A 23,629-nucleotide genomic window follows, 5' to 3' on the forward strand; every position below is an offset into this window, starting at 1 on the left:
GTAACTTGAGGGACCACTGTAGTGTGAATGGCAGCCTTACTGCACTGTATCAACACTGTAGCTGTAATCTCTTTGAGGCAGTTTCCCGCTAGGTGCGAAGGCTCCCCCCCTCCCCCACCCTTTTGTCACATGATCAGGATAAAAACTACGGACGTGAGAACGAGCCCTTAAATTGCGTATCTTAAAGAGGTACTCCGTCCCTAGACATCTTATCCGCTATACAAAGGATAAGGGATAAGATGTCTGATTGCGGGGGTTCCGCTGCTGGGACCCCCGCGATCTCTGTTGCTGCAGCCCAGTCATCAGGTGCACAGAGCGAATTTTGCTCCGTGCATGATGACTAGCGATGTGGTGCTGATGACATGGCCACGCCCCCTCCCATAGACTTACATAGCGTCACGAGCCTCCGGTGCAGCAGCTGGCGTTCTTAACGAACGTTGAATGCTGCAAAGAAAGGATAAGATTTCTAGGGGCGGAGTACCCCTTTAATCTGTGTCGTAGGCCGGACAGTAAAACTGCTACATTTGTCTACTGTACATTGCAGCTTTTTCTTTTTTTTTGTTTTGCATTCAGATTGAATTCTATTTCATTTTAGCTATTTCCTTCCATATTTGAAAGCGAGGAATTCTGGGATCTGTAGTTCACCAAGTTGTAATGTTGTGGATCATATATAAAGATGACGGCTGATGGACAATATGCTTTGAGCACTCTTGCCTCTCCAGAATTATAACTCTGCATGATGATGGGGGTTATACTCTCGCAAAGATGAGATCCAGCCTTAGTGGGTGTTTGTGCTCTGCTGTTAGCTCTGAACATGTTCTATAAAACACATTATTACAAAAATCTTTATTTTAACATGTATTGTATGTCCAACAAAACGCTCAGTCACATACACAGAGAGTTATCATAGGTAATAATTCGTAATTACCCAATGTCTTATTCTGTCTTGCAGAACGGTCAGGTGTTTGTGTTCACAGGAATGCTGAATGCCGTGGCTGATGTAGACCAGCTGATCATTATTTTGGGTCACGAGCTCGCACACGCCATTCTTGAACATACGGTGAGTACAAAACTGTACACCCAGAGTGCAATAAGACATCAATATAATGTCTATAAAACTGCATCAGTGTACAAGAATATAACTACTATAATACTGTCCCCTATATACAAGAATATAACTACTATAATACTGCTCCTATATACAAGAATATAACTACTATAATACTGTCCCCTATATACAAGAATATAACTACTATAATACTGCTCCTATATACAAGAATATAACTACTATAATACTGCTCCTATATACAAGAATATAACTACTATAATACTGTCCCCTATATACAAGAATATAACTACTATACTACTGCTCCTATATATAAGAATATAACTACTATAATACTGCTCCTATATACAAGAATATAACTACTATAATACTGCTCCTATATACAAGAATATAACTACTATAATACTGCTCCTATATACAAGAATATAACTACTATAATACTGCTCCTATATACAAGAATATAACTACTATAATACTGTCCCCTATATACAAGAATATAACTACTATAATACTGCTCCTATATACAAGAATATAACTAGTATAATACTGCTCCTATATACAAGAATATAACTACTATAATACTGTCCCCTATATACAAGAATATAACTACTATACTACTGCTCCTATATATAAGAATATAACTACTATAATACTGCTCCTATATACAAGAATATAACTACTATAATACTGCTCCTATATACAAGAATATAACTACTATAATACTGCTCCTATATACAAGAATATAACTACTATAATACTGCTCCTATATACAAGAATATATCTACTATAATACTGCTCCTATATACAAGAATATAACTACTATAATACTGCTCCTATATACAAGAATATAACTACTATAATACTGCTCCTATAGACAAGAATATAACTAGTATAATACTGCTCCTATATACAAGAATATAACTACTATAATACTGCTCCTATATACAAGAATATATCTACTATAATACTGCTCCTATATACAAGAATATAACTACTATAATACTGCTCCTATATACAAGAATATAACTACTATAATACTGCTCCTATAGACAAGAATATAACTACTATAATAATGCTCTTATATACAAGAATATAACTACTATAATACTGCTCCTATATACAAGAATATAACTACTATAATACTGCGCCTATATACAAGAATATAACTACTATAATGATGCCTCCTATATACAAGAATATAACTACTATAATACTGCCCCTATATACAAGAATATAACTACTATAATACTGCTCCTATATACAAGAATATAACTACTATAATACTGCTCCTATACACAAGAATATAACTGCTATAATACTGCTCCTATATACAAGAATATAACTACTATAATACTGCTCCTATGTCTACTATAATACCGCCCTCTATTTATGATGTTGAAGCTTCCTCCATATTTAGTTATGATTTATAATAAGATGGAGATCAGAGTTCGATATTGATGTATTTAGTTTCTTCTTCGTTCTCCTCACCTGTGGTTCATACCGTCTTCTCTGTTGTGTTCAGGTTGTAGGGTATGGGATGGCGTTTGGGTTCTGCTGCGGTAGTAAAGTAGTAATTGTAGTATTTTATTGTGCTGACAGGGTCTCTCGCCGTCTGACTTAGGGTGCATTCATGGGGCCGTCTGTCCCCGTTTATTTTTCCCCGTTTAGGTTTCGTTGTTGCTGCTTGTAAACAGATTACAAACGGTTGTAAAATAATCGCATTGGTGTCAATGGGATTTTTTTAACAATTCCTTCACATCCGTTTGTACCCGTCTGCGCTCATTTCCGTTTTTTTTTTACGGGAGAAAAGACGGTGCATGGAGTATCTTTTTCTCCCGTCGAAAAAACGGAGACACTAAATTTAACATTGAAGTCTATGGAAAACGGATGAGCCTTTATTTAATGTCATCCGTTTCCATCGGTATTTTCAATCAGTTTTTACTTTATTGGTTTACTAACTGAACAATAACTGATACAAACTGATAACATCCGTTTTTATTTTTGACGGGAAAAGAACGGGACGGGTCCAGACGGCCGTGTGAACGCAGCCTTAGTCTCCTAGTGAATTATGAAGCTTCTCCGGATCAATACTTGTGAATTCCTCCTGGATAATACTCGTAGCGGTGTGTGATTTCCCGCTGTATTGTCGTCCTGTGGGGGTCCGTGTCACAGTTTTGGGGAATTAATGTGAGGAGGATGATCCTTTATGTGTCACTCCGTATTTATGCCGCTCGATGGACATTTTCTAGTCAGAACGCGTGAGCTGAGCCGCAGGAGCCTTGTAACCAGTGAGAAGGTCGATGAAGTGCGGCCGAGATCAGACAGATGTTCAGCTGCCGCCATATTAGTACGGTTACTGTGGAGGCGGCTGGTGCTAATGGGATGTGAATCTGTGTGTTATACTCCATTCACAGGATATAACTCAGGATCAGTACAGGATAAGTAATGTAATGTATGTACACAGTGATCTCACCAGCAGAATAGTGAGTACAGCTCTGGAGTATAATACAGGATATAACTCAGGATCAGTACAGGATAAGTAATGTAATATATGTACACAGTGACCTCACCAGCAGAATAGTGAGTACAGCTCCGGAGTATAATACAGGATATAACTCAGGATCAGTACAGGATAAGTAATGTAATGTATGTACACAGTGACCCCACCAGCAGAATAGTGAATACAGCTCTGGGGTATAATACAGGATATAACTCAGGATCAGTACAGGATAAGTAATGTAATGTATGTACACAGTGACCTCACCAGCAGAATAGTGAGTACAGCTCTGGAGTATAATACAGGATATAACTCAGGATCAGTACAGGATAAGTAATGTAATGTATGTACACAGTGACCCCACCAGCAGAATAGTGAATACAGCTCTGGGGTATAATACAGGATATAACTCAGGATCAGTACAGGATAAGTAATGTAATGTATGTACACAGTGACCTCACCAGCAGAATAGTGAGTACAGCTCTGGAGTATAATACAGGATATAACTCAGGATCAGTACAGGATAAGTAATGTAATGTATGTACACAGTGACCTCACCAGCAGAATAGTGAGTACAGCTCTGGAGTATAATACAGTATATAACTCAGGATCAGTACAGGATAAGTAATGTAATGTATGTACACAGTGACCTCACCAGCAGAATAGTGAGTACAGCTCTGGAGTATAATACAGGATATAACTTAGGATCAGTACAGGATAAGTAATGAAATGTATGTACACAGTGACTCCACCAGCAGAATAGTGAGTACAGCTCTGGGGTATAATACAGGATATAACTCAGGATCAGTACAGAATAAGTAATGTAATGTATGTACACGGTGACCTCACCAGCAGAATAGTGAGTACAGCTCTGGAGTATAATACAGGATATAACTCAGGATCAGTACAGGATAAGTAATGTAATGTATGTACACAGTGATCTCACCAGCAGAATAGGGAGTACAGCTCTGGAGTATAATACAGGATATAACTCAGGATCAGTAGAGGATAAGTAATGTAATGTATGTACACAGTGACCTCACCAGCAGAATAGTGAGTACAGCTCTGGAGTATAATACAGGATATAACTCAGGATCAGTACAGGATAAGTAATGTAATGTATGTACACAGTGACCTCACCAGCAGAATAGTGAGTACAGGTCTGGAGTATAATACAGGATATAACTCAGGATCAGTACAGGATAAGTAATGTAATGTATGTACACAGTGACCTCACCAGCAGAATAGTGAGTGCAGCTCTGAAGTATAATACAGGATATAACTATAATGTTTTGTGCTTACACTGTAGTGATCCTTTTCTTGTCATTACTTCCATTCCTTCCTTTATTCGTGTAGGCAGAGAAGGCCAGTGTCAGCCATTTTCTGGACTTCCTCCTCCTCATCTCTTTGGTGATGATTTGGGCTGTGTGCCCCATGGACAGCCTCGCCATCCTGGGTCAGTGGATTCAGTCCAGATTACGAGAGGTGAGAGAAATCCTTCTGGCACTAAAACCATTAACAGCGCGAAGGAAATATTATCGGTTACAGGCGTCAGTCTACTGTTACTCTATGCCTGGCAATCTGCTGCAGAACTACAACTCCCAGCATGCTTTCACAGCCATGTGTATCTCAAATGTTTTTTGACAGTAATTTCTCGATTTGAATGGAATTTACTCATTTGGGCCTGTAGGGGGAGCTGCTTCTCTATCAGCTGCTGTGTTTGGTTTTCCATTGTATTTTATGTAGTGTTCTATGTGTCTGTTGGCTTTATTGTCTGGACTGTTACATTGTAACAAACTCTCAGTCCAGGGAGAGAACTCCTACTGCTGATATTGTTTAATTCCCAGACAATTGTCTATATTGCAAACAACTGTAACAAACCCTCAGCTGCGGCTTGGACGAGTGGATGCTAATAAGTTTCCATGAAAATCAATAATTTTTTTCAATGAATCTCATTCAAAGATGAAAGAAAATTCTAATAAAATTCTAATATAAATCTCATCTATTCTGTTCTAGTTTCTCTTTGAGAGACCGTACAGCCGCACACTGGAGGCAGAAGCAGATAAAGTTGGACTTGAGCTCGCTGCAAAGGTAACCTGACCTATAGGGGGCAGTATTATAGTAGTTATATTCTTGTATATAGGAGCAGTATTATAGTAGTTATATTCTTGTATATAGGAGCAGTATTATAGTAGTTATATTCTTGTATATAGGGAGCAGTATTATAGTAGTTATATTCTTGTATATAGGAACAGTATTATAGTAGTTATATTCTTGTATATAGGGGGCAGTATTATAGTAGTTATATTCTTGTATATAGGAGCAGTATTATAGTAGTTATATTCTTGTATATAGGGAGCAGTATTATAGTAGTTATATTCTTGTATATAGGAACAGTATTATAGTAGTTATATTCTTGTATATAGGGGGCAGTATTATAGTAGTTATATTCTTGTATATAGGAGCAGTATTATAGTAGTTATATTCTTGTATATAGGAGCAGTATTATAGTAGTTATATTCTTGTATATAGGAGCAGTATTATAGTAGTTATATTCTTGTGTATAGGGAGCAGTATTATAGTAGTTATATTCTTGTATATAGGGAGCAGTATTATAGTAGTTATATTCTTGTATATAGGAGCAGTATTATAGTAGTTATATTCTTGTATATAGGAGCAGTATTATAGTAGTTATATTCTTGTATATAGGAGCAGTATTATAGTAGTTATATTCTATTATATAGGAGGCAGTATTATAGTAGTTATATTTTTGTATATAGGAGCAGTATTATAGTAGTTATATTCTTGTATATAGGGGGCAGTATTATAGTAGTTATATTCTTGTATATAGGAGCAGTATTATAGTAGTTATATTCTTGTATATAGGAGCAGTATTATAGTAGTTATATTCTATTATATAGGAGGCAGTATTATAGTAGTTATATTTTTGTATATAGGAGCAGTATTATAGTAGTTATATTCTTGTACATAGGAGTAGTATTATAGTAGTTATATTCTTGTATATAGGAGGCAGTATTATAGTAGTTATATTCTTTTATACAGGAGCAGTATTATAGTAGTTCTATTCTTGTATATAGGAGCAGTATTATAGTAGTTATATTCTTGTATATAGGAGCAGTATTATAGTAGATATATTCTTGTATATAGGGGGCAGTATTATAGTAGTTATATTCTTGTATATAGGAGCAGTATTATAGTAGTTATATTCTTGTATATAGGAGCAGTATTATAGTAGTTATATTCTTGTATATAGGAGAAGTATTATATCAGTTATATTTTTGTATATAGGAGCAGTATTATAGTAGTTATATTCTTGTATATAGGAGCAGTATTATAGTAGTTATATTCCTGTATATAGGAGACAGTATTATAGTAGTTATATTTTTGTATATAGGAGCAGTATTATAGTAGTTATATTCTTGTATATAGGAGCAGTATTATAGTAGTTATATTCTTGTATATAGGAACAGTATTATAGCAGTTATATTCTTGTATATAGGAGCAGTATTATAGTAGTTATATTCTTGTATATAGGTGCAGTATTATAGTAGTTATATTCTTGTATATAGTAGGCAGTATTATAGTAGTTATATTCTTGTATATAGGAGCAGTATTATAGTAGATATATTCTTGTATATAGGAGCAGTATTATAGTAGTTATATTCTTGTATATAGGAGCAGTATTATAGTAGTTATAGCTTTGTTTACGTGGACATTTGTATAATTAGTTACTTATAACCTCTTCTCTTCCCAGTCTAGCAGATCCTTGTTATTTGAAGTGAGATTTTCTAAGTACATTCTGTAGATAAAGATGTGACTCAGAGGTGAAATATCCTTATTTATTTATTTTTTTTCAAATGCAAAAAACAAGTAAAATATAATCTTTTAGCTTCCCTTGTGCAGAATTGTCATCTTGTCAGTAGACGGGACACATAGGAGGGCGTCCGGCGGCAGCACACAGTATGTTGCACTATATTCCTGTGCACAATGACGGGCAGAGCCGCTATGATAATTTGTTAGCTCGACAGCTCTCCTGCCTGGGATGATGATGTACAAACTGCTGCAGAGTAACCTCCTTTGTCTGGAAGCTTGTACACATGCAAATATCTCCTCCGCTTTGAATAACAGATTTCATTCCCACGAGCTTCCTCCCCGTGTTATCATCTCATGCACCACATGCTTGGAAGTCGGCCTCGGAAATGTCAAGTCGCAAGGTGGCTGTGTACAGTATTCACGTTTATGGCGCGGCTTTGATGTAATCGCTGCCACTCAATACATTTCTCCGACAGAGAAGCGATTAGCGCCCGTATAAAACCTCTTTTTTTTTTAATCATCTGGATACTGGTGAATTTCTTCTTAGTTGGCGCCATCTAGTGGCCATGATTTAAATGACTCCTGTGTCACAGATCCCCTGTTTGTCACAATGTATCAGAGCAGGTCACATGTATCCCTCTAGGATCGATCCAGTTATAGCAAATTACGGATGTGAAGGTTTTTAGGTCTGAACGCGTTTTCTTGTAAACAAGAATCTTCTCATTCAGCAAGCGGAGATATTAAAATTGGTGAATAATTGAAATACATATAATTAATAACGTTGATTATCTTTTATTGATGGTGACTGTCCACTCATAAGGGCAACCAATGCTGTTTTTAATTTTTATTAGCATGTCCCATCATGTCTGGACATCCTTAGGCCAGTGTTTCCCCAATCAGGGTTCCTCCAGCTGTTGCAAAACTACAATTCCCAGCATGCCCGGACATCCTTACGCTAGTCTTTTCCAATCAGTTAGCTTGCAGCTGATGCAAAACTACAGCTCCCAGCATGCCTGGATATCCCTAGGCCAGTGCTTTCCAACTAGAGTGCCCGCAGCTGTTGCAAAACGACAACACCCAGCATGCATGGCCATTCATAGACCAGTGTTTTCCTAATAGGGTGCCTTCAGCTGTTGCAAAACTACAACTCCCAGCATGCCTGGACAGCCAAAGGCTGTCCAGGCATGCTGGGAGTTGTAGTTTTGCAACAGCTGGAGGCACCTTGGTTTGGAAACACTGGTCTGTGAGGCACCCTGGTCAGGAAACATCGTTTTAGGTATTGAACTGAAAGCCACTGCGTGTAAACCCAACCTAACATACGTTTTTTTTTTGCAGTGAAGGGGTTAATCATTCATGTGTTCGTGCAACTATATAGCGGGTCCTGTATCGTTCGCCCTTTAGTACTTATTCTATGTTTCTAAATAGAAATAAAAATCGTGAGATCCGTCATCAGCAGCCGATCTGCTCGTTGACTGTTTCCGGGGACAGATTTTATTTATTTATTTATTTATTTATTTTTTTTTTTTGCACTGCAACTTGAAAAAAAAAATGTAAATTATTAAAAACTGGGGAAAAAAAAAAAAAAAGGGAAATTACAAAAATCGAAGACTTCGCCACACATCGAAACAAGTGAAAATCTCCTCAATAAATTTACAATGCCGCAGGTTTTTATTTCTCCCAGCAGCTGAATAGTTAATAAAGGAGCGCTCACTCAGAACAGACTCGGCCTCTGGGGAGTGACGGTCTCCTGCTCTTTGGCGCTCGCTGTCACTGGACGCTCTCAGTTTCCAGGTTCAATCTGCTTAGCAACTCGGTGCTGACATCTACCTGCGCCGACTCTGCTCCTCCGAACGCGGCCGCCGCCGCGTGCTGATCTTTACCTGACCTACTTTACTCAAACCAATCAATTCTAAAAGTCACGTCATTATGGCAGAATTTGTGAAGTTGGTAATTAACTTCTTTTTTTTTAAATTTTTATTTAATTTAAATTTTTTGGCGTTTATCCTCTTTTCGGTGGAATTTTACAATATTGCACTTTTTTATGTTAAAGGGGTACTCCGCAGCTAGACATCTTATCCCCTATGCAAAGAAAAGGGGAGAAGATGTCTGATCGCGGGGGTCCTGCCGCTGGGGCTGCCCGCGATCTCCCGCAGCACCCGACGTTCTAAAAAAACGACAGGTTCCTGCGGCAGTGGTCGGGACATCACTGCTACGCCCCCCTTGTGACATCACGCCGCCCCCCCCCCCCTCCATTCATGCCCCCCCTCCCATAGACATGAATGGAGGGGGTGTGGTATGACATCACAAGAGGGCGTGGCCATAACATAACTATCACAACCGCCGGCTCCGAGCTTTCTGAACAAAATGTTGGAATATTCAGTGGCTAGATTTCCATTGTTTTTTGTTACTTTTTTTTATTTTTTTATTTTTAGTGGGTTTTAGTCTTGGAGGTTATTTTTTCCTTTTGGCGTTTTTTCCTCCTACTTTATTACATCATTTTTCCGCCTTATCATCACAAGTCATGTGATTTATTTTTATTTCTATTATTTATTTCTATTGAAGAAATGGGAGGAGAAATGCCAGAAAAAAACGCTAATGCTAAACCCACACCATGTATTTTTAGCGTATCTTAGACTTCTATGGGAAAGAAACGTCAAGATGTCATAGAAAAAAAGAAAAAAAAACGTTGAGTCTTGGCATGCTGCGATTTTTGGGAAAACTGCAGCTGAGCCCAAAACTGCAGAAAAACGCCAAAGGGTAGTGAACGAAACCCGACAAAAACGCTTAGTGTGTCTGGCGTTTAATGAATCCCTGTTGACTAGCAGTAAACATCTAATCTTGCATTCTATTCATGCACCAGGAAGCGCAGGATGAACCACTATTCTAGATTTATTTTCCTCCTATCCCCCAGTGCATTGTTTCCCATCCAGTGTGCCTCCAGCTGTTACAAAACGACAACCCCCAGCATGCCCGGAGAGTGTTAAGCGAGTGTTTCCCAACCAGTGTGCCTCCAGCTGTTGCAGAACTACAACTCCCAGCATGTCCAGACAGCCGAAGACCAGTATTTTCCAACCAGCGTGTCTCCCAGCTGTTTCAAAACTACAACTCCCAGCATGCCCGGTCAGCCTTAGGTCAGTGTTTCCCAACCAGTGTGCCTCCAGCTGTTGCAAAACTACAACTCCCAGTATGCCCATACAGCTGAAGACCAGTCTTTCCTAATCTGTGTGCCTCCAGCTGTTGCAAAACTACAACTCCCAGCATGCCAAGACAGCCTTAGACTTGTCTTTCCCAATCGGTGTGCCTCCAGCTGTTGCAAAACTACAACTCCCAGCATGCCAAGACAGCCTTAGACTAGTCTTTCCCAATCAATGTGCCTCCAGCTGTTGCAAAACTACAACTCCCAGCATGCCAAGACAGTATTAGACTAGTCTTTCCCAATCAGTGTGCCTCCAGCTGTTGCAAAACTACAACTCCCAGCATGCCAAGACAGTATTAGACTAGTCTTTCCCAATCAGTGTGCCTCCAGCTGTTGCAAAACTACAACTTCCAGCATGCCCGGACAGCCATTGGCTGTCTGGGCATGCTGGGAGTTGTAGTTTTGCAACAGCTGGAGGCACCCTGTTTGAGAAACATTGCCCCAGTGCATGGAATTGTAAGTTGACACATTTCAGGGAATAAGCAGAATTGGGTGAATCATGTGACCATGATCAGTGAGCGATGGCCGATAATATCCCCGTAAATCTTCCCGTAGCTTCCACAATGGGTTCATGTCGGGATCCGTCATCCTGATACCGCGCGGCGAGGCCGATCCATCACTCCGTAGTGTGATGCGGTACTTTTCTTGAGGCCCCTCGGTGCGGTATTACGTTACAATGCATCACCCTTATGTGCGTGTCTGTCGCAGTAAATCAAGGCGCCCGTTCCCCCGAATCCATCGCCGTTTTTTTTTTTTTAATCTGCTCGTCAGGTTTTATAAGGACACGGAAAGGTCGTGTTATGACAGCTGTCAGTCCGCACGTTATCATGACAGCGCCAATTTATTTCCGCCACTTTATCCTGAGGTTTTATAGTCACGTATTTTCCTAGGAAAGTTGGGTGATAGGGAATTTATCAACTGCTAAATTACGTGCGCTGCGTATTTCTAGGTTTGCACGTTTAATTGGGGGTGGGGGGGGGAAATGATCGTCTAACTTTGTGCAAATTTTATGTTGTCAGCACTGCCTGCGCCATTTTTCCGGTTATGCGCTCCCAAGGGGGCTTGGTTAGCAGGTGCACTGGTTGATACGCTGTCGTTATCCCTTGCGTGAAAATTTTACTTTTGCGCAAATGTTCTCCCTGTGACTGACTTGTGTAAGCTTTTCAGTTTTGTTTTTTTTGCACTATTTAGGGGCTTCCTGTCATTTGCGCAAATTTATTAAGTGTATAATCAATACATATATTATACATATAAGTATAAAAGTATAATAAATTTTGCACAACAACTGGAAAAAAAACACTCGCCTGCACAGCAGATTTGCGCAAAAAATCTGCCCTAATGATTAATTCCCCTCTTATAAAGAGAGAGAGAGATAAATTGCGTTTATCATCTGCCTAAAAAAATAATTTTGGCGCAAAAATGAGCGCAAATATACTCCGCTCCCTCGGTGTGGCCTAGGATGCTGAGAGGTCTTTGTTGCACGTCTTTTTCCTTGTAAAAAAAAAAAATCCATGCAGTTTATTGTGTTGCGCATGCAATTTAATCAGATGCCAAAACGCTGCAAGAAAAACGACACAAGTGAAAAGAAAAACTGTGCAGATTTTTACGCAAATGATAAAATCTTCCCCTATTGTCTATTATAAAGTTTCGGGAACTTTATCGTTCTACAATGATCGAGCTACTAGATACAATTGTAACAACCTCTCAGCTGTACGAAGAATTAGACCTGTACAGCTTTATGGGGTCAGGAGAAGTACTGCATTCACTGACAGCAAGCAGAGATCTATTAGAAAGCTGATCTTTTTACTATACATTGATAGAAGTCCGGATGATCCTTTTTTTTTTTTTTTTTTTTTGTCGTTTAATTGCTAGTATGGCTTTCCAAGACCCCTGAATGGCAAGTGCACTGGATCACCACCCGATACGATTTAATTTGAAAATCCTTAAAGGGGTACTCCGGTGGAAAACATTTTTATTAATTTTTTTTAATCAACTGGGGCCAGAAAGTTACACAGATTTGTAAATTACCGTACTTCTATAAAAAAAAATCTTAATCCTTCCAGCACTTATCACCTGCTGTATGATCCACAGAAAGTTCTTTTCTTTTTGAATTTCCTTTCTGTCTGACCACAGTGCTCTCTGCTGACACCTCTGTCCATTTTAGGAACTGTCCAGAGTAGGAGCAAATCCCCATAGCAAACCTCTCCTGCTATGGACAGTTCCTAAAATGGACAGAGGTGTCAGCAGAAAGCACTGTGGTCAGACAGAAAGGAAATTCAAAAAGAAAATGCATTTCTGTAGAATACAGCAGCTGATAAGTACTGTCAGGATTAAGATTTTTTAATTGAAGTAATTTGCAAATCTATTTAACTTTCTGGCACCAGTTGATTTAAAACCTTTTTTTTTTAAATCATTTCGCTTCCTGCACTGATACATTGTAGCGAACTGTTCCCAACGGAAAGAGAATTGTGTTGCTGATGTAGAGGAGTGTTGTTAGGGGTTTCAACTGTAGCAAACCTTCAGCTGTGGAAAGTATTAGCTCTATTCAGGTTCTTTTTTTTAAATCACAGAATGTTTATGTTTTTATTCAATGACAGCAAGCTGGGCTCCTAAAAATGGTGAGAGACTGAGATCGCATTTTAGAAAGTTGCAGAACTTTTTATTATACACTAATAAAGCAGTGTTTCCTAACCAGTTTGCTTCTAGGGGTTGCAAAACTACAACTCCCAGCATGCCTGGGCAGCCTTGGGTAAGTGTTTTCCAACCAGTGTGCCTGCAGCTGTTGCAAAACTATAACTCTCAGCATGCCCGGAAAGACTTAGGCCAGTGTTTTCCATCCAGTGTGCCTCCAGCTGTTGCAGAACTACAACTCCAAGCATGCCCGAATAGCCTAAAGCCAGTGTTTTCCAACCAGGGTGCCTGCAGCTGCTGCAAAACTACAACTCCCAGCATGCCCGGACAGCCAAAGGCTGTCCGGGCATGCTGGGAGTTGTAGTTTTGCAGCAGCAAGAGGCACACTGGTTGGGAAACACTTGCCTTAGGCTGTCCGGGCATGCTGGGAGTTATAGTTTTGCAACAGCTGGAGGCACACTGGTTGGAAAACACTGGCTTAAGGCTGTCTGGACATGCTGGGAGTTATAGTTTTGCAACAGCTGGAGGCGCACTGGTTGGAAAACACTGACTTACGGCTGTTCAGGCATGCTGGGAGTTGTAGTTTTGCAGCAGCAGGAGGCACAATGGTTGGGAAATACTGTGATATAGTCTGAATGATCTTTTAAGTATCCTTTCTCAATATTTTCACTAATGCAACTTTCCCTAGACCCCTGAATGACCAAGAACTTGAATGTTCATGCTACATTCTGCCTGCGCTGATACATTGTAACGTCGAGCCATCACAGGTGGAGAGAGATCTGTGCAGCTGATGATGTGTAGGATTGTTTATACTGGATAGAAATGTATCTGCAAAATATTCTGTCTGATCAGGAACGTTTCCATTTACTGACAGCAAGCAGAGATCTAAACTTTTAGGAAGCTGCAGAACTTTTCAATCTCTATTGATATATAATCTGATACATATATATATACAGTATAAATGGCTCCAATCTGGATGACTCCCCTGTCGCTCAGTGACTGGATACAATGTGATAATCCTGTTATGTCCGCTCTTCCCCGCAGGCCTGCGCCGATGTCAGAGCCAGCTCCGTCTTCTGGAAACAGATGGAAGTGTGCGACACCCTGCTGGGGCAACCCCGCGTCCCGGAATGGCTGTCCACCCATCCATCGCACGAGAACCGCGCCGACCACCTGGACAGGCTCATCCCCAAGGTTGGTGGAATGAAACGCAGTTGTGTCTGTGAATATATTGGGATTTTGTGTAAGATAGGTGGCGCTAGCGAGTACTCGTGACCTCCTCACTGTAAAGGTCAGTGGACAGGTCACCAAAGTGTTCACACCAGTACGGCGCCACCCTCATTTGTGTGGCTGTATTTAGGTACTGCATCTCTAACCTATTCATTTGTATGGCCTGTAGTGTGTGTGTGTGTGTGTGTGTGTGTGTGTGTGTGTGTGTGTGTGTGTGTATATGTATGTATATATATATATATATATATATATATATATATATATGTGCAGGATCTGTATGGTCTGTAGTATAAGGGAACACTTACACAACACAAGGTAACTCCAAGTCACTGACACTTGTGTGAGATCCCACTGTCCACTCAGGAAGAACACTGATTGACAATCAATTTCACATGGAACAGACAACAGGTGGAAATTATAGGCAATTAGCAAGACACCCCCAATAAAGGAGTGGTTCTGTAGATTGTGACCACAGACCACTTCTCAGTTCCTATGCTTCCTGGCTGATGTTTTGGTCACTTTTGATTGCTGGCGGTGCTTTCACTCTAGTGGTAGCATGAGACGGAGTCTACAACCCACACAAGGGGCTCAGATAGTGCAGCTCATCCAGGATGGCACATCAATGCGAGCTGTGGCAAGAAGGTTTGCTGTGTCTGTCAGCATAGTGTCCAGAACATGGAGGCGCTACCAGGAGACAGGCCAGTACATCAGGAGACGTGGAGGAGGCCATAGGAGGACAACAACCCAGCAGCAGGAACGCTACCTCCGCCTTTGTGCAAGGAGGAGCACTGCCAGAGCCCTGCAAAATGACCTCCAGCAGGCCACAAATGTGCATATGTCCACTCAAACGGTCAGAAACAGACTCCATGAGGGTGGTATGAGGGCCCGACATCCACAGGTGGGGGTTGTGCTTACAGCCCAACACTGTGCAGGACGTTTGGCATTTGCCGGAGAACACCAAGATTGGCAAATTCACCACTGGCGCCCTGTGCTCTTTACAGATGAAAGCAGGTTCACACTGAGCACATGTGACAGAGTCTGGAGACGCCGTGGAGAACGTTCTGCTGCATGACCGGTTTGGCGGTGGGTCACTATTTGTGTGGGGTGGCATTTCTTTGGGGGGCCGCACAGCCCTCCATGTGCTTGCCAGTGGTAGCCTGACTGCCATTAGGCACCGAGATGAGATCCTCAGACCCCTTGTGAGACCATATGCTGGTGCGGTTGGCCCTGGGTTCCTCCTAATACAAGACAATACTAGACTTCATGTGTCTGGAGTGTGTCAGCAGTTCCTACAAGAGGAAGGCATTGATGCTATGGACTGGCCGCCCGTTCCCCTGAATCCGATTGAGCACATCTGGAACGTCTCGCTCCATCCACCACAGACTGTCCAGGAGTTGGCGGATGCTTTAGTCCAGGTCTGGGAGGACATCCCTCAGGAGACCATCCTCAACCTCATCAGGAGCATGCCCAGGCGTTGTAGGGAGGTCATACGGGCACGTGGAGGCCACACACACTACTGAGCCTCATTGGGACTTGTATTAAGGACATTACATAAAGTTGGATCAGCCTGTAGTGCGGTTTTCCACTGTGATTTTGAGTGTGACTCCATATCCAGACCTCCATGGGTTGATACATTTGATTTCCATTGATCATTTTTGTGGGATTTTGTTGTCCGAACATTCAACTATGTAAAGAGGAAAGTATTTCATACGATTAGTTCATTCAGATCTAGGATGTGTTATCGCAGGGTTCCCTTTATTTTTTTGAGCAGTGTGTATATATATATATAAACAGACAATACAAATACTACTGGGAGTTGTAGTTTTGCAGCAGCCGGAGGCACTCTCCTGAGTCACATAACGCTCCGATGCCTGTGTCTGCTGCCTGCACCGCCGTGGAGTCCCGGCCATCAGCTCATGTGGTGTCCAGGGGCACGGGGCCATCTCCGCACAGGGACCAAGTGTCACAGATTTCCCAGCTAATGTATCCAAGGGTTGCATGCCCAAATATTATCACGAGCCGCTGTCTGCCGTACAGGAACACTACGGGGGAGATTTATCAATTCCTGCCTAGAGGAAAAGTTGCTGAGTTGCCCATGGCAACCAATCAGATCGCTTCTTTCACTTTTGAAAAGGCCTCTGAAAAATGAAAGTAGCGATCTGATTGGTTGCTATGGGAAACTCAGCAACTTTCCCCTAGTCAGGTTTTAATAAATCTCCCCCCATAGAGTTTATCATCTATATACAGTACTTTCTAAGATTTCTTTTTTTTTTTCCTTAGATCTTTTGCTTAATAGAAATTAATAGTAATTAAAGGGGTTATCCAGGAAAATACTTTTATTTATATATATTATATATATATATAATATATCTATATATATATATATATATATATATATATATATATATATATATCTCAACTGGCTCCAGAAAGTTAAACAGATTTGTAAATTACTTCTATTAAAAAATCTTAATCCTTTCAGTACTTATGAGCTTCTGAAGTTAAGGTTGTTCTTTTCTGTCTAAGTGCTCTCTGATGACACGTGTCTCGGGAACCGCCCAGTTTAGAAGAGGTTTGCTATGGGGATTTGCTTCTAAACTGGGTGTTTCCCGAGACAGGTGTCATCAGAGAGCACTTAGACAGAAAAGAACAGCCTTAACTTCAGAAGCTCATAAGTACTGAAAGGAGTAAGATTTTTTTTTAATAGAAGTAATTTACAAATCTGTTTAACTTTCTGGAACCAGGTGATATATAATTTTTTTTTTTTCCTGGAATACCCTTTTATGCTTATCTGAGGTCTTTTTAAGTGCAGTGTGACCCAGTGCAATGCATTCTGGGAATAGAAACTGTGCTGTACAAGATGAGAATTCTACACTATGAAGGCATACAGTGTTTCCCAACCAGTGTGCCTCCAGCTGTTGCAAAACTGCAATTTCCAGCATGCCCGGACAGTCTTTGGCCAGTGTTTCCCAACCAGGGTGCCTCGAGGTGTTGCAAAACTACAACTCCCAGCATGCACTTAGATAATGATGAGTGCATGCATAAAAATAGTGTTTTCCTACCACTATGTCTCCAGCTGTTGCAAAACTACAACTCCCAGCATGCCCAGACAGTCTTTGGCCAGTGTTTCCCAACCAGGGTACCTCCAGCTGATGCAAAACTACAACTCCCAGCATACACTCATTTAATGAACAGTGCATGCATTAAATCAGTGTTTCCCAACCAGTGTGCCTCCAGCTGTTTCAAAACTACAACTTCCAGCATACACTAAGATAATGATGAGTGCATGCATAAAAATAGTGTTTTCCTACCACTGTCTCCAGCTGTTGCATAAGTACAACTCCCAGCATGCCCAGACAGTCTTTGAACAGTGTTTCCCAACCAGTGTGCCTCCAGCTGTTGCAAAATTACAATTTCCAGCATGCCCGGACAGCCTTTGGCCAGTGTTTCCCAACCAGGGTGCCTCCAGCTAATGCAAACAGCTGGAGGCACCCTACCATGGCACAACATGGATTGTGCAGACACTGCTCCAGCAGGGGGCGTCAGCACTGAGCTTTTTTCGTTTGCAATTCTTTTTACCTTAGTTCAATACCTCCGCTTGATGTCATTGAACGACTCTTTATATTCCACCATCTTGACGCTACATGCGATTGTCTTTTTCTTCCTGTGTTTGTTTTCTTTATTTTGTCGATAATATATTTTTGTCATTTATCCTCCTGATCCTCCAGTGCGCCTACAGAGCGAGCGTAATAGCAGACATTTGCGCCGCCGCCGTCTTTCCTCAATCATTCCTTCTTTCTGTCGCCGCTCCGACTGGTTTCCCTTTTGCCGGGTAATGTCTGTGAATACAGATATAATTGGACGTACATGTGGATGTGCTTCATCGGATCTGAATGCGCGGTGATGCGGGCGCGCGGTAAACTCTATTTCCCCCCCCCCCCTTTTGCAGATGCCGGTAATCTCCGCGGCTGCACACTGTCACGCTCCTTCCACTCTGCTACACTAAATATGCGCAGAACTTTTCACGCTTCGGTTACACTGAAAGGTTCAGAGTCGAAAAGTTTCAATACCGGTTATTATATGATTGGTCCTTAATGGAGGCAAATCATCGCCGCCTGAAGGGGTCTCCTAATACTTGTGTGGCTGCGCTGTTACTGTCTGACCGTAGTCGCACTCTAGGCCCCTCCCCCTTTTTGGGGGCCCATTCTTCCTGATAATCACCTTGTATAATCATCTGTTTCATTAAGGGGATCTTACACGCAGTGTGCACTGGGAGATAAATATGCAAATTAGCTTAAAAAGTTTCTCTCTAGTGCCACCTACAGGTCAGTGTCCAATCAACATTAGAGCCATGAAACCTGACTTGGTCATTGCTGTAGTTCAGTGTTTTACAACCAGGGTGCCTCCAGCTGTTGCAAAACTGCTACTCCCAACATGCCCGGAGAACCAAAGGCTGTTTGGGAATGCTGGGAGTTGTAGTTTTGCAACAGTTGGAGGCGTACCAGTTGGGTAATACTGGTTTAAGACTGTCAGAGAATGCTGGGAGTTGTAGTTTTGCAACAGCTGGAGGCACACTGGTTGGGGAGCGCTGACCTAAGGCTGTCCGGGCATGCTGGGAGTTGTAGTTTTGCAACAGCTGGAGGCACACTGGTTGGGGAGCGCTGACCTAAGGCTGTCCGGGCATGCTGGGAGTTGTAGTTTTGCAACAGCTGTAGGCACCCTGGTTGGAAAAAACTACCATGTTCACTTGTTGCAAAACTAAATCGGCATTCTGGGAGTTGTAGTTTTGCAATATCTGGATGGCCATAGTTTTTGGAGACCACTGCTATAAATCAAGGCAGAAATACCATTCAAGGGGTTGGGAAAGCTGAGTGGTCTATTACAGATCCTATAGGAGTTCTTATTCTCGCTGCTTTATGGAATGCTAAGGAGTTGTAGTGTAATAAAGTGAGGTAGAATTACAATTTAGGGGTCTGGAAAAGCTGGGTGACCAATTATAGATCCTAAAGGAGTTCTCAGCTTTACAGCCTTTTAAGCCAAGTTAAGAAGGAATAAATAGTGGCAGCATCATATTGAGAGATCAATGCCATTCAGAGGTCTAGGAAAGCTGGGTGGTCTATTTCAGCTCCTATAGGAGTTCTTATTCTCACTGCTTTTCGGATCTACTTATGGATTGTTAAGGAGTTGTAGTGTCATAAAACAAGGCATAACTTCCACTCAGGGGTCTGGGAAAGCTGGGTGACATATTACAGATCCCATAGGATTACTCGTCCTTACAGCCTTTTGAACCAAGTTAAGGAGTAATAATGAGTGGCAGTATCATATTGAGAGATCGCTGCCATTCAGGGGTCTGGGAAAGCTGGATTTACCTTGCGCAAATTGCCTCAGCCATCTCAGAGCTGCAGACTTTTATATTTATTCTTCAAATCAGTTCCATTTGTGAATAATAAAGTGTGGTCGTCGTCCCCGTTGTCCCTTCTCTCCCTCTCGGCACAGCGCCCCCCTCCTCGCTGCTCGTCTGTCACATCCATCACATCTGGCGACAGGATCTCCGCTCATACACTGATATTATAAGGAAGTCCTCCGTAATGGGATGTCTGTTCTCCTCGCCATTATTTAAACATAGAGCCGTCTCTTGGCAACTACCGAGCTCCCAAAATAGTTTGTTGTAGAAGCCATTACCGGCAGCCACGTCTTCCCGGCGTACGCTCCGCTCTCCGAATGTCAGCGCACAGCGGTATTCCCGCGCACATCTTATTCCTGCCTAAATGGCAAGTGTTCTGCTGTGCGCTTAATAGAGTAACAAAAACGTCACAGGGGAGCGAAGCCTCTGCAGTGACCATGAGGTCATAAACTGCAGCCCCGTCACCATCCATCTCCACCGCGCTTCATCCGGTCATATCCACGGCCTGCACCCTGCTGGTGTATGAGATCTACAGGCAATGCTTCATGGGAAAAAAGTAATTAAATTATCAACTAAACGGTATCTTTACTGCCATCTATAGGCAGATACCCTGTGAATTAGGCTTCTTTATATAAGTACTGTAGGTTGTTTTTTTTCTCCATATCTCACACACTCACCATGATTAATTCTACAGCGCCATCTGTTTCTTTCCAGCACAGCTGCATCCATGTGTTTTATTACTGTAACGGGTCATGTGATCACCAGCCTGTGAAACAGAAAATCACAGTGTTTAATGTGTCAGAGGAAGTGGTCAGTCCTAGTTCAGTTTACTTTCTGTAAACTACAAGATGACATCATCACCTATCTGACCCCTACCCTCCAGCTCTATCTGTATACTGCTGCTACTCTCCTTATGGGATCAGGATATATAGTAGTTATTCTCCTCCTCTCAAGATCTATCTGTATACTGCTACTATCGCTATGGGATCAGAATATATTGTAGTTATACACCTCCCCTCCAGCTCTCTGTATACTGCTGCTATCTCTATGGATTCACGATATAAAGTAAGTATACCTCCCCTCCAGCTCCATCTGTATATACTGCTGCTATCTCTAAGGGATCAGGATATATAGTACTTATACACCTCTCCTCCAGCTTCATCTGTATACTGCTGCTATCTCTATGGGATCAGGATATATAGTACTAATACACCTCTCCTCCAGCTTCATCTGTATACTGCTGCTGCTATCTCCATGGGATCAGGATATATAGTACTTATACACCTTCCCATCCAGCTCCATCTGTATACTGCTGTTGCTATCTCTATGGGATCAGGATATATAGAAGTTATACACCTTCCCTCCAGCTTTATCTGTATACTGCTGCTATCTCTATGGGATTACAATACTTTGATTACACATTTCCTGCATTTTTTAAGTTTTAGCTGTGACTTTCCTAAAATAATGGCAAAAATGGTGCTATTTTCTACAACTGGGCAAATCATGGTAAAAATGTGTTAACACAGCCCGAAGACTTCTAATCTTTAGAAAACACCTCAGTTGTGGTTATAGGTCAAATCACATTTGCACTTTGAATAAGAAAACGCATCAGAACTGCACATAATGTAAATTGACCTCAACCCACTTATGAGTCTAATCCGTTGACCTCCAGCACCAGCAGGCCAATTAAATGACCAGGTGCAGTGATCAGACCCCACACCCTGTAGGCAATATTAGGAAATCATTTCAGTGATGGGATATTAATCAGTATGGCTGAAAACCTTATACCTGCCACATCAGCTAAAACAGGTAAGCACATGGCATACACAAGAACCTCTACATTATTCTCTAATAATAGTCTATGCTAAACTACACAGTCATGGCCGTAAATGTTGGCATCCCTGACATTTTTCAAGAAAATGAAATATTTCTCACAGTAAAGAAGTTTACAACCCATGGCGCTGTAGCTAATCTCCCTGGGCGTGGACGGAAGAGAAAAAAAATTGATGAAAGGTGTCAACGCAGGATAGTCAGGATGGTGGATAAGCAGCCCCAAACAAGTTCCAAAGATACTCAAGCTGGTAAAGCAGATCATTCTACTGTTTACCGAAAACGGAATGAGGCCTACAAAGAAAAGAACACAGTACCTACAGTGACATATGGTGGAGGTCAGTGATGTTTGTGGTTGTTTTGCTGCCTCTGGCACTGGGGGCCTTGAATGTGTACAAGACATCATGAAATCTGAGGATTACCAATGGATTTTGGGTCGCACTGTACAGCCCAGTGCCAGAAAGCTGGGTTTGTGTCCGAGATCTTGGGTCTTCCAGCAGGACAATGACCCCAAACATACGTCAAAAAGCCCCAGAAATGGATGACAACAAAGTGCTGGAGAGTTCTGAAGTGTCAGCAATGAGTCCAGATCTAAATCCCATTGATCACCTGTGGAGAGATCTTATAATTACTGTTGGGAAAAGGCGCCTTCCAATAAGAGACCGGGAGCAGTTTGTAAAGGAAGAGTGGTCCAACATTCCGGCTGAGAGGTGTAAGGAGCTTATTGATGGTTATAGGAAGAGTGGTCCAACATTCCGGCTGAGAGGTGTAAGAAGCTTATTGATGGTTATAGGAAGAAACTGATTTCACTTATTTTTCCAAAGGGTGTGCAACCAAATATTAAGTTAAGGGGCCAATAATTTTGTCCAGCCCATTTTTGGAGTTTGGTGACATTATGTCCAATTTGCTTTTTTTGCTCCTTTTTTGGTTTAGTTCCAATACACACAAAGGGAATAAACATGTGTATAGCAAAACATGTGTTACTGCAATCCTTTCCTGTGAGGAATACTTCATTTTATAGAAAAATTTCAGGGGTGCCAACATTTACGGCCATGACTGTATAAGCAAAAAAAAATCCTGTATTACTTCTTTAAGCCCAAAACTTCTGACCAAGAGGAGGTGATCCCTTAGGCTTGTGTTTCCCAACCAGTGTGCCTCCAGCTGTTGCAAAACTACAACTCCCAGCATGTCCGGACAGCTGTCCCAGCTGTCCGGGCAAGCTGGGAGTTGTAGTTTTGCAAAAAGCTGGAGGCACACTGGTTCGGAACCTCACTCAAGGTTCCACTTGCGAGATACATTGGCCTACGCCTGCCACATCAGCTAAAACAGGTAAGCACAAGGCGTACACAAGAACCTTTATGTTATTCTCTGATAATAGCCTATGCTGCACTATAGAAGCAAAATAAAATAATAATAATAATTAAAAAAAAATCCCAGACAAAATGCAGTAAATGTGGTAATGGTGTAAATAATAAATCATACAACAAATAGACAAAGTAAATGAATTACAACGTACAGAAACGCCAGGATCAGCAGAGCTGTCATAGGGGCGCAGTATCCGGCCGCAGAACATCCAGCGGGACATTTACCGGACGGGTGAGTGAGCGGATTCCCGGCGGGATGTGACAGGTTTATACTATGTAATGTGGCGTGTCATATTTTGTTACAATATTACCGTAAACCCCCCCCCCCCCCCATATGTCTTCCTCCGCCGTCTGGAGGGCACTTAGTAGTAAATTGTATGTTTAGGATGACACACAAGCCTCCGGGGAGTACAAATTGGTGAATATTACATTTGCGTCTAATCCTGAGAACGTCCGGTCACATTTTTACTCCGCGCGTTATACGGTTATTTTTTTTATTTTTTATTTTTTTTTCCCTGATTAACGCTCCGGATGTTTATTAAACACCATTAATATCCTTTATATAACCTCCTCGGCG

The 23,629-nt window shown here is 41.5% G+C and overlaps 1 protein-coding gene across 5 annotated transcripts in view; it reads left to right on the plus strand.

The window, feature by feature from the left end:
• OMA1 (OMA1 zinc metallopeptidase) overlaps positions 1-23,629 on the plus strand; it is a 55,752-nt gene that overhangs the window by 26,378 nt on the left and 5,745 nt on the right. For 3 of the 5 annotated variants that reach the window (XR_008846699.1, XR_008846698.1, XM_056532950.1), the window contains exons 5-8: positions 953-1,060; positions 4,920-5,048; positions 5,580-5,654; positions 14,269-14,418. Coding sequence is in view for 2 of the 5 variants with exons in the window: in XM_056532950.1 (XP_056388925.1) it covers positions 953-1,060; positions 4,920-5,048; positions 5,580-5,654; positions 14,269-14,418 (462 nt within the window). In the remaining 3 variants the exon portion in view is untranslated. Of the gene's footprint in view, positions 1-952; positions 1,061-4,919; positions 5,049-5,579; positions 5,655-7,338; positions 8,510-14,268; positions 14,419-23,629 lie in introns of those variants that run through there. The other 2 variants (XM_056532952.1, XR_008846700.1) reach the window with 2 other exon arrangements.

This window comes from Hyla sarda, chromosome 7, assembly GCF_029499605.1.
Source record: "Hyla sarda isolate aHylSar1 chromosome 7, aHylSar1.hap1, whole genome shotgun sequence".
NCBI classification, from domain to species: Eukaryota; Metazoa; Chordata; class Amphibia; order Anura; family Hylidae; genus Hyla; species Hyla sarda.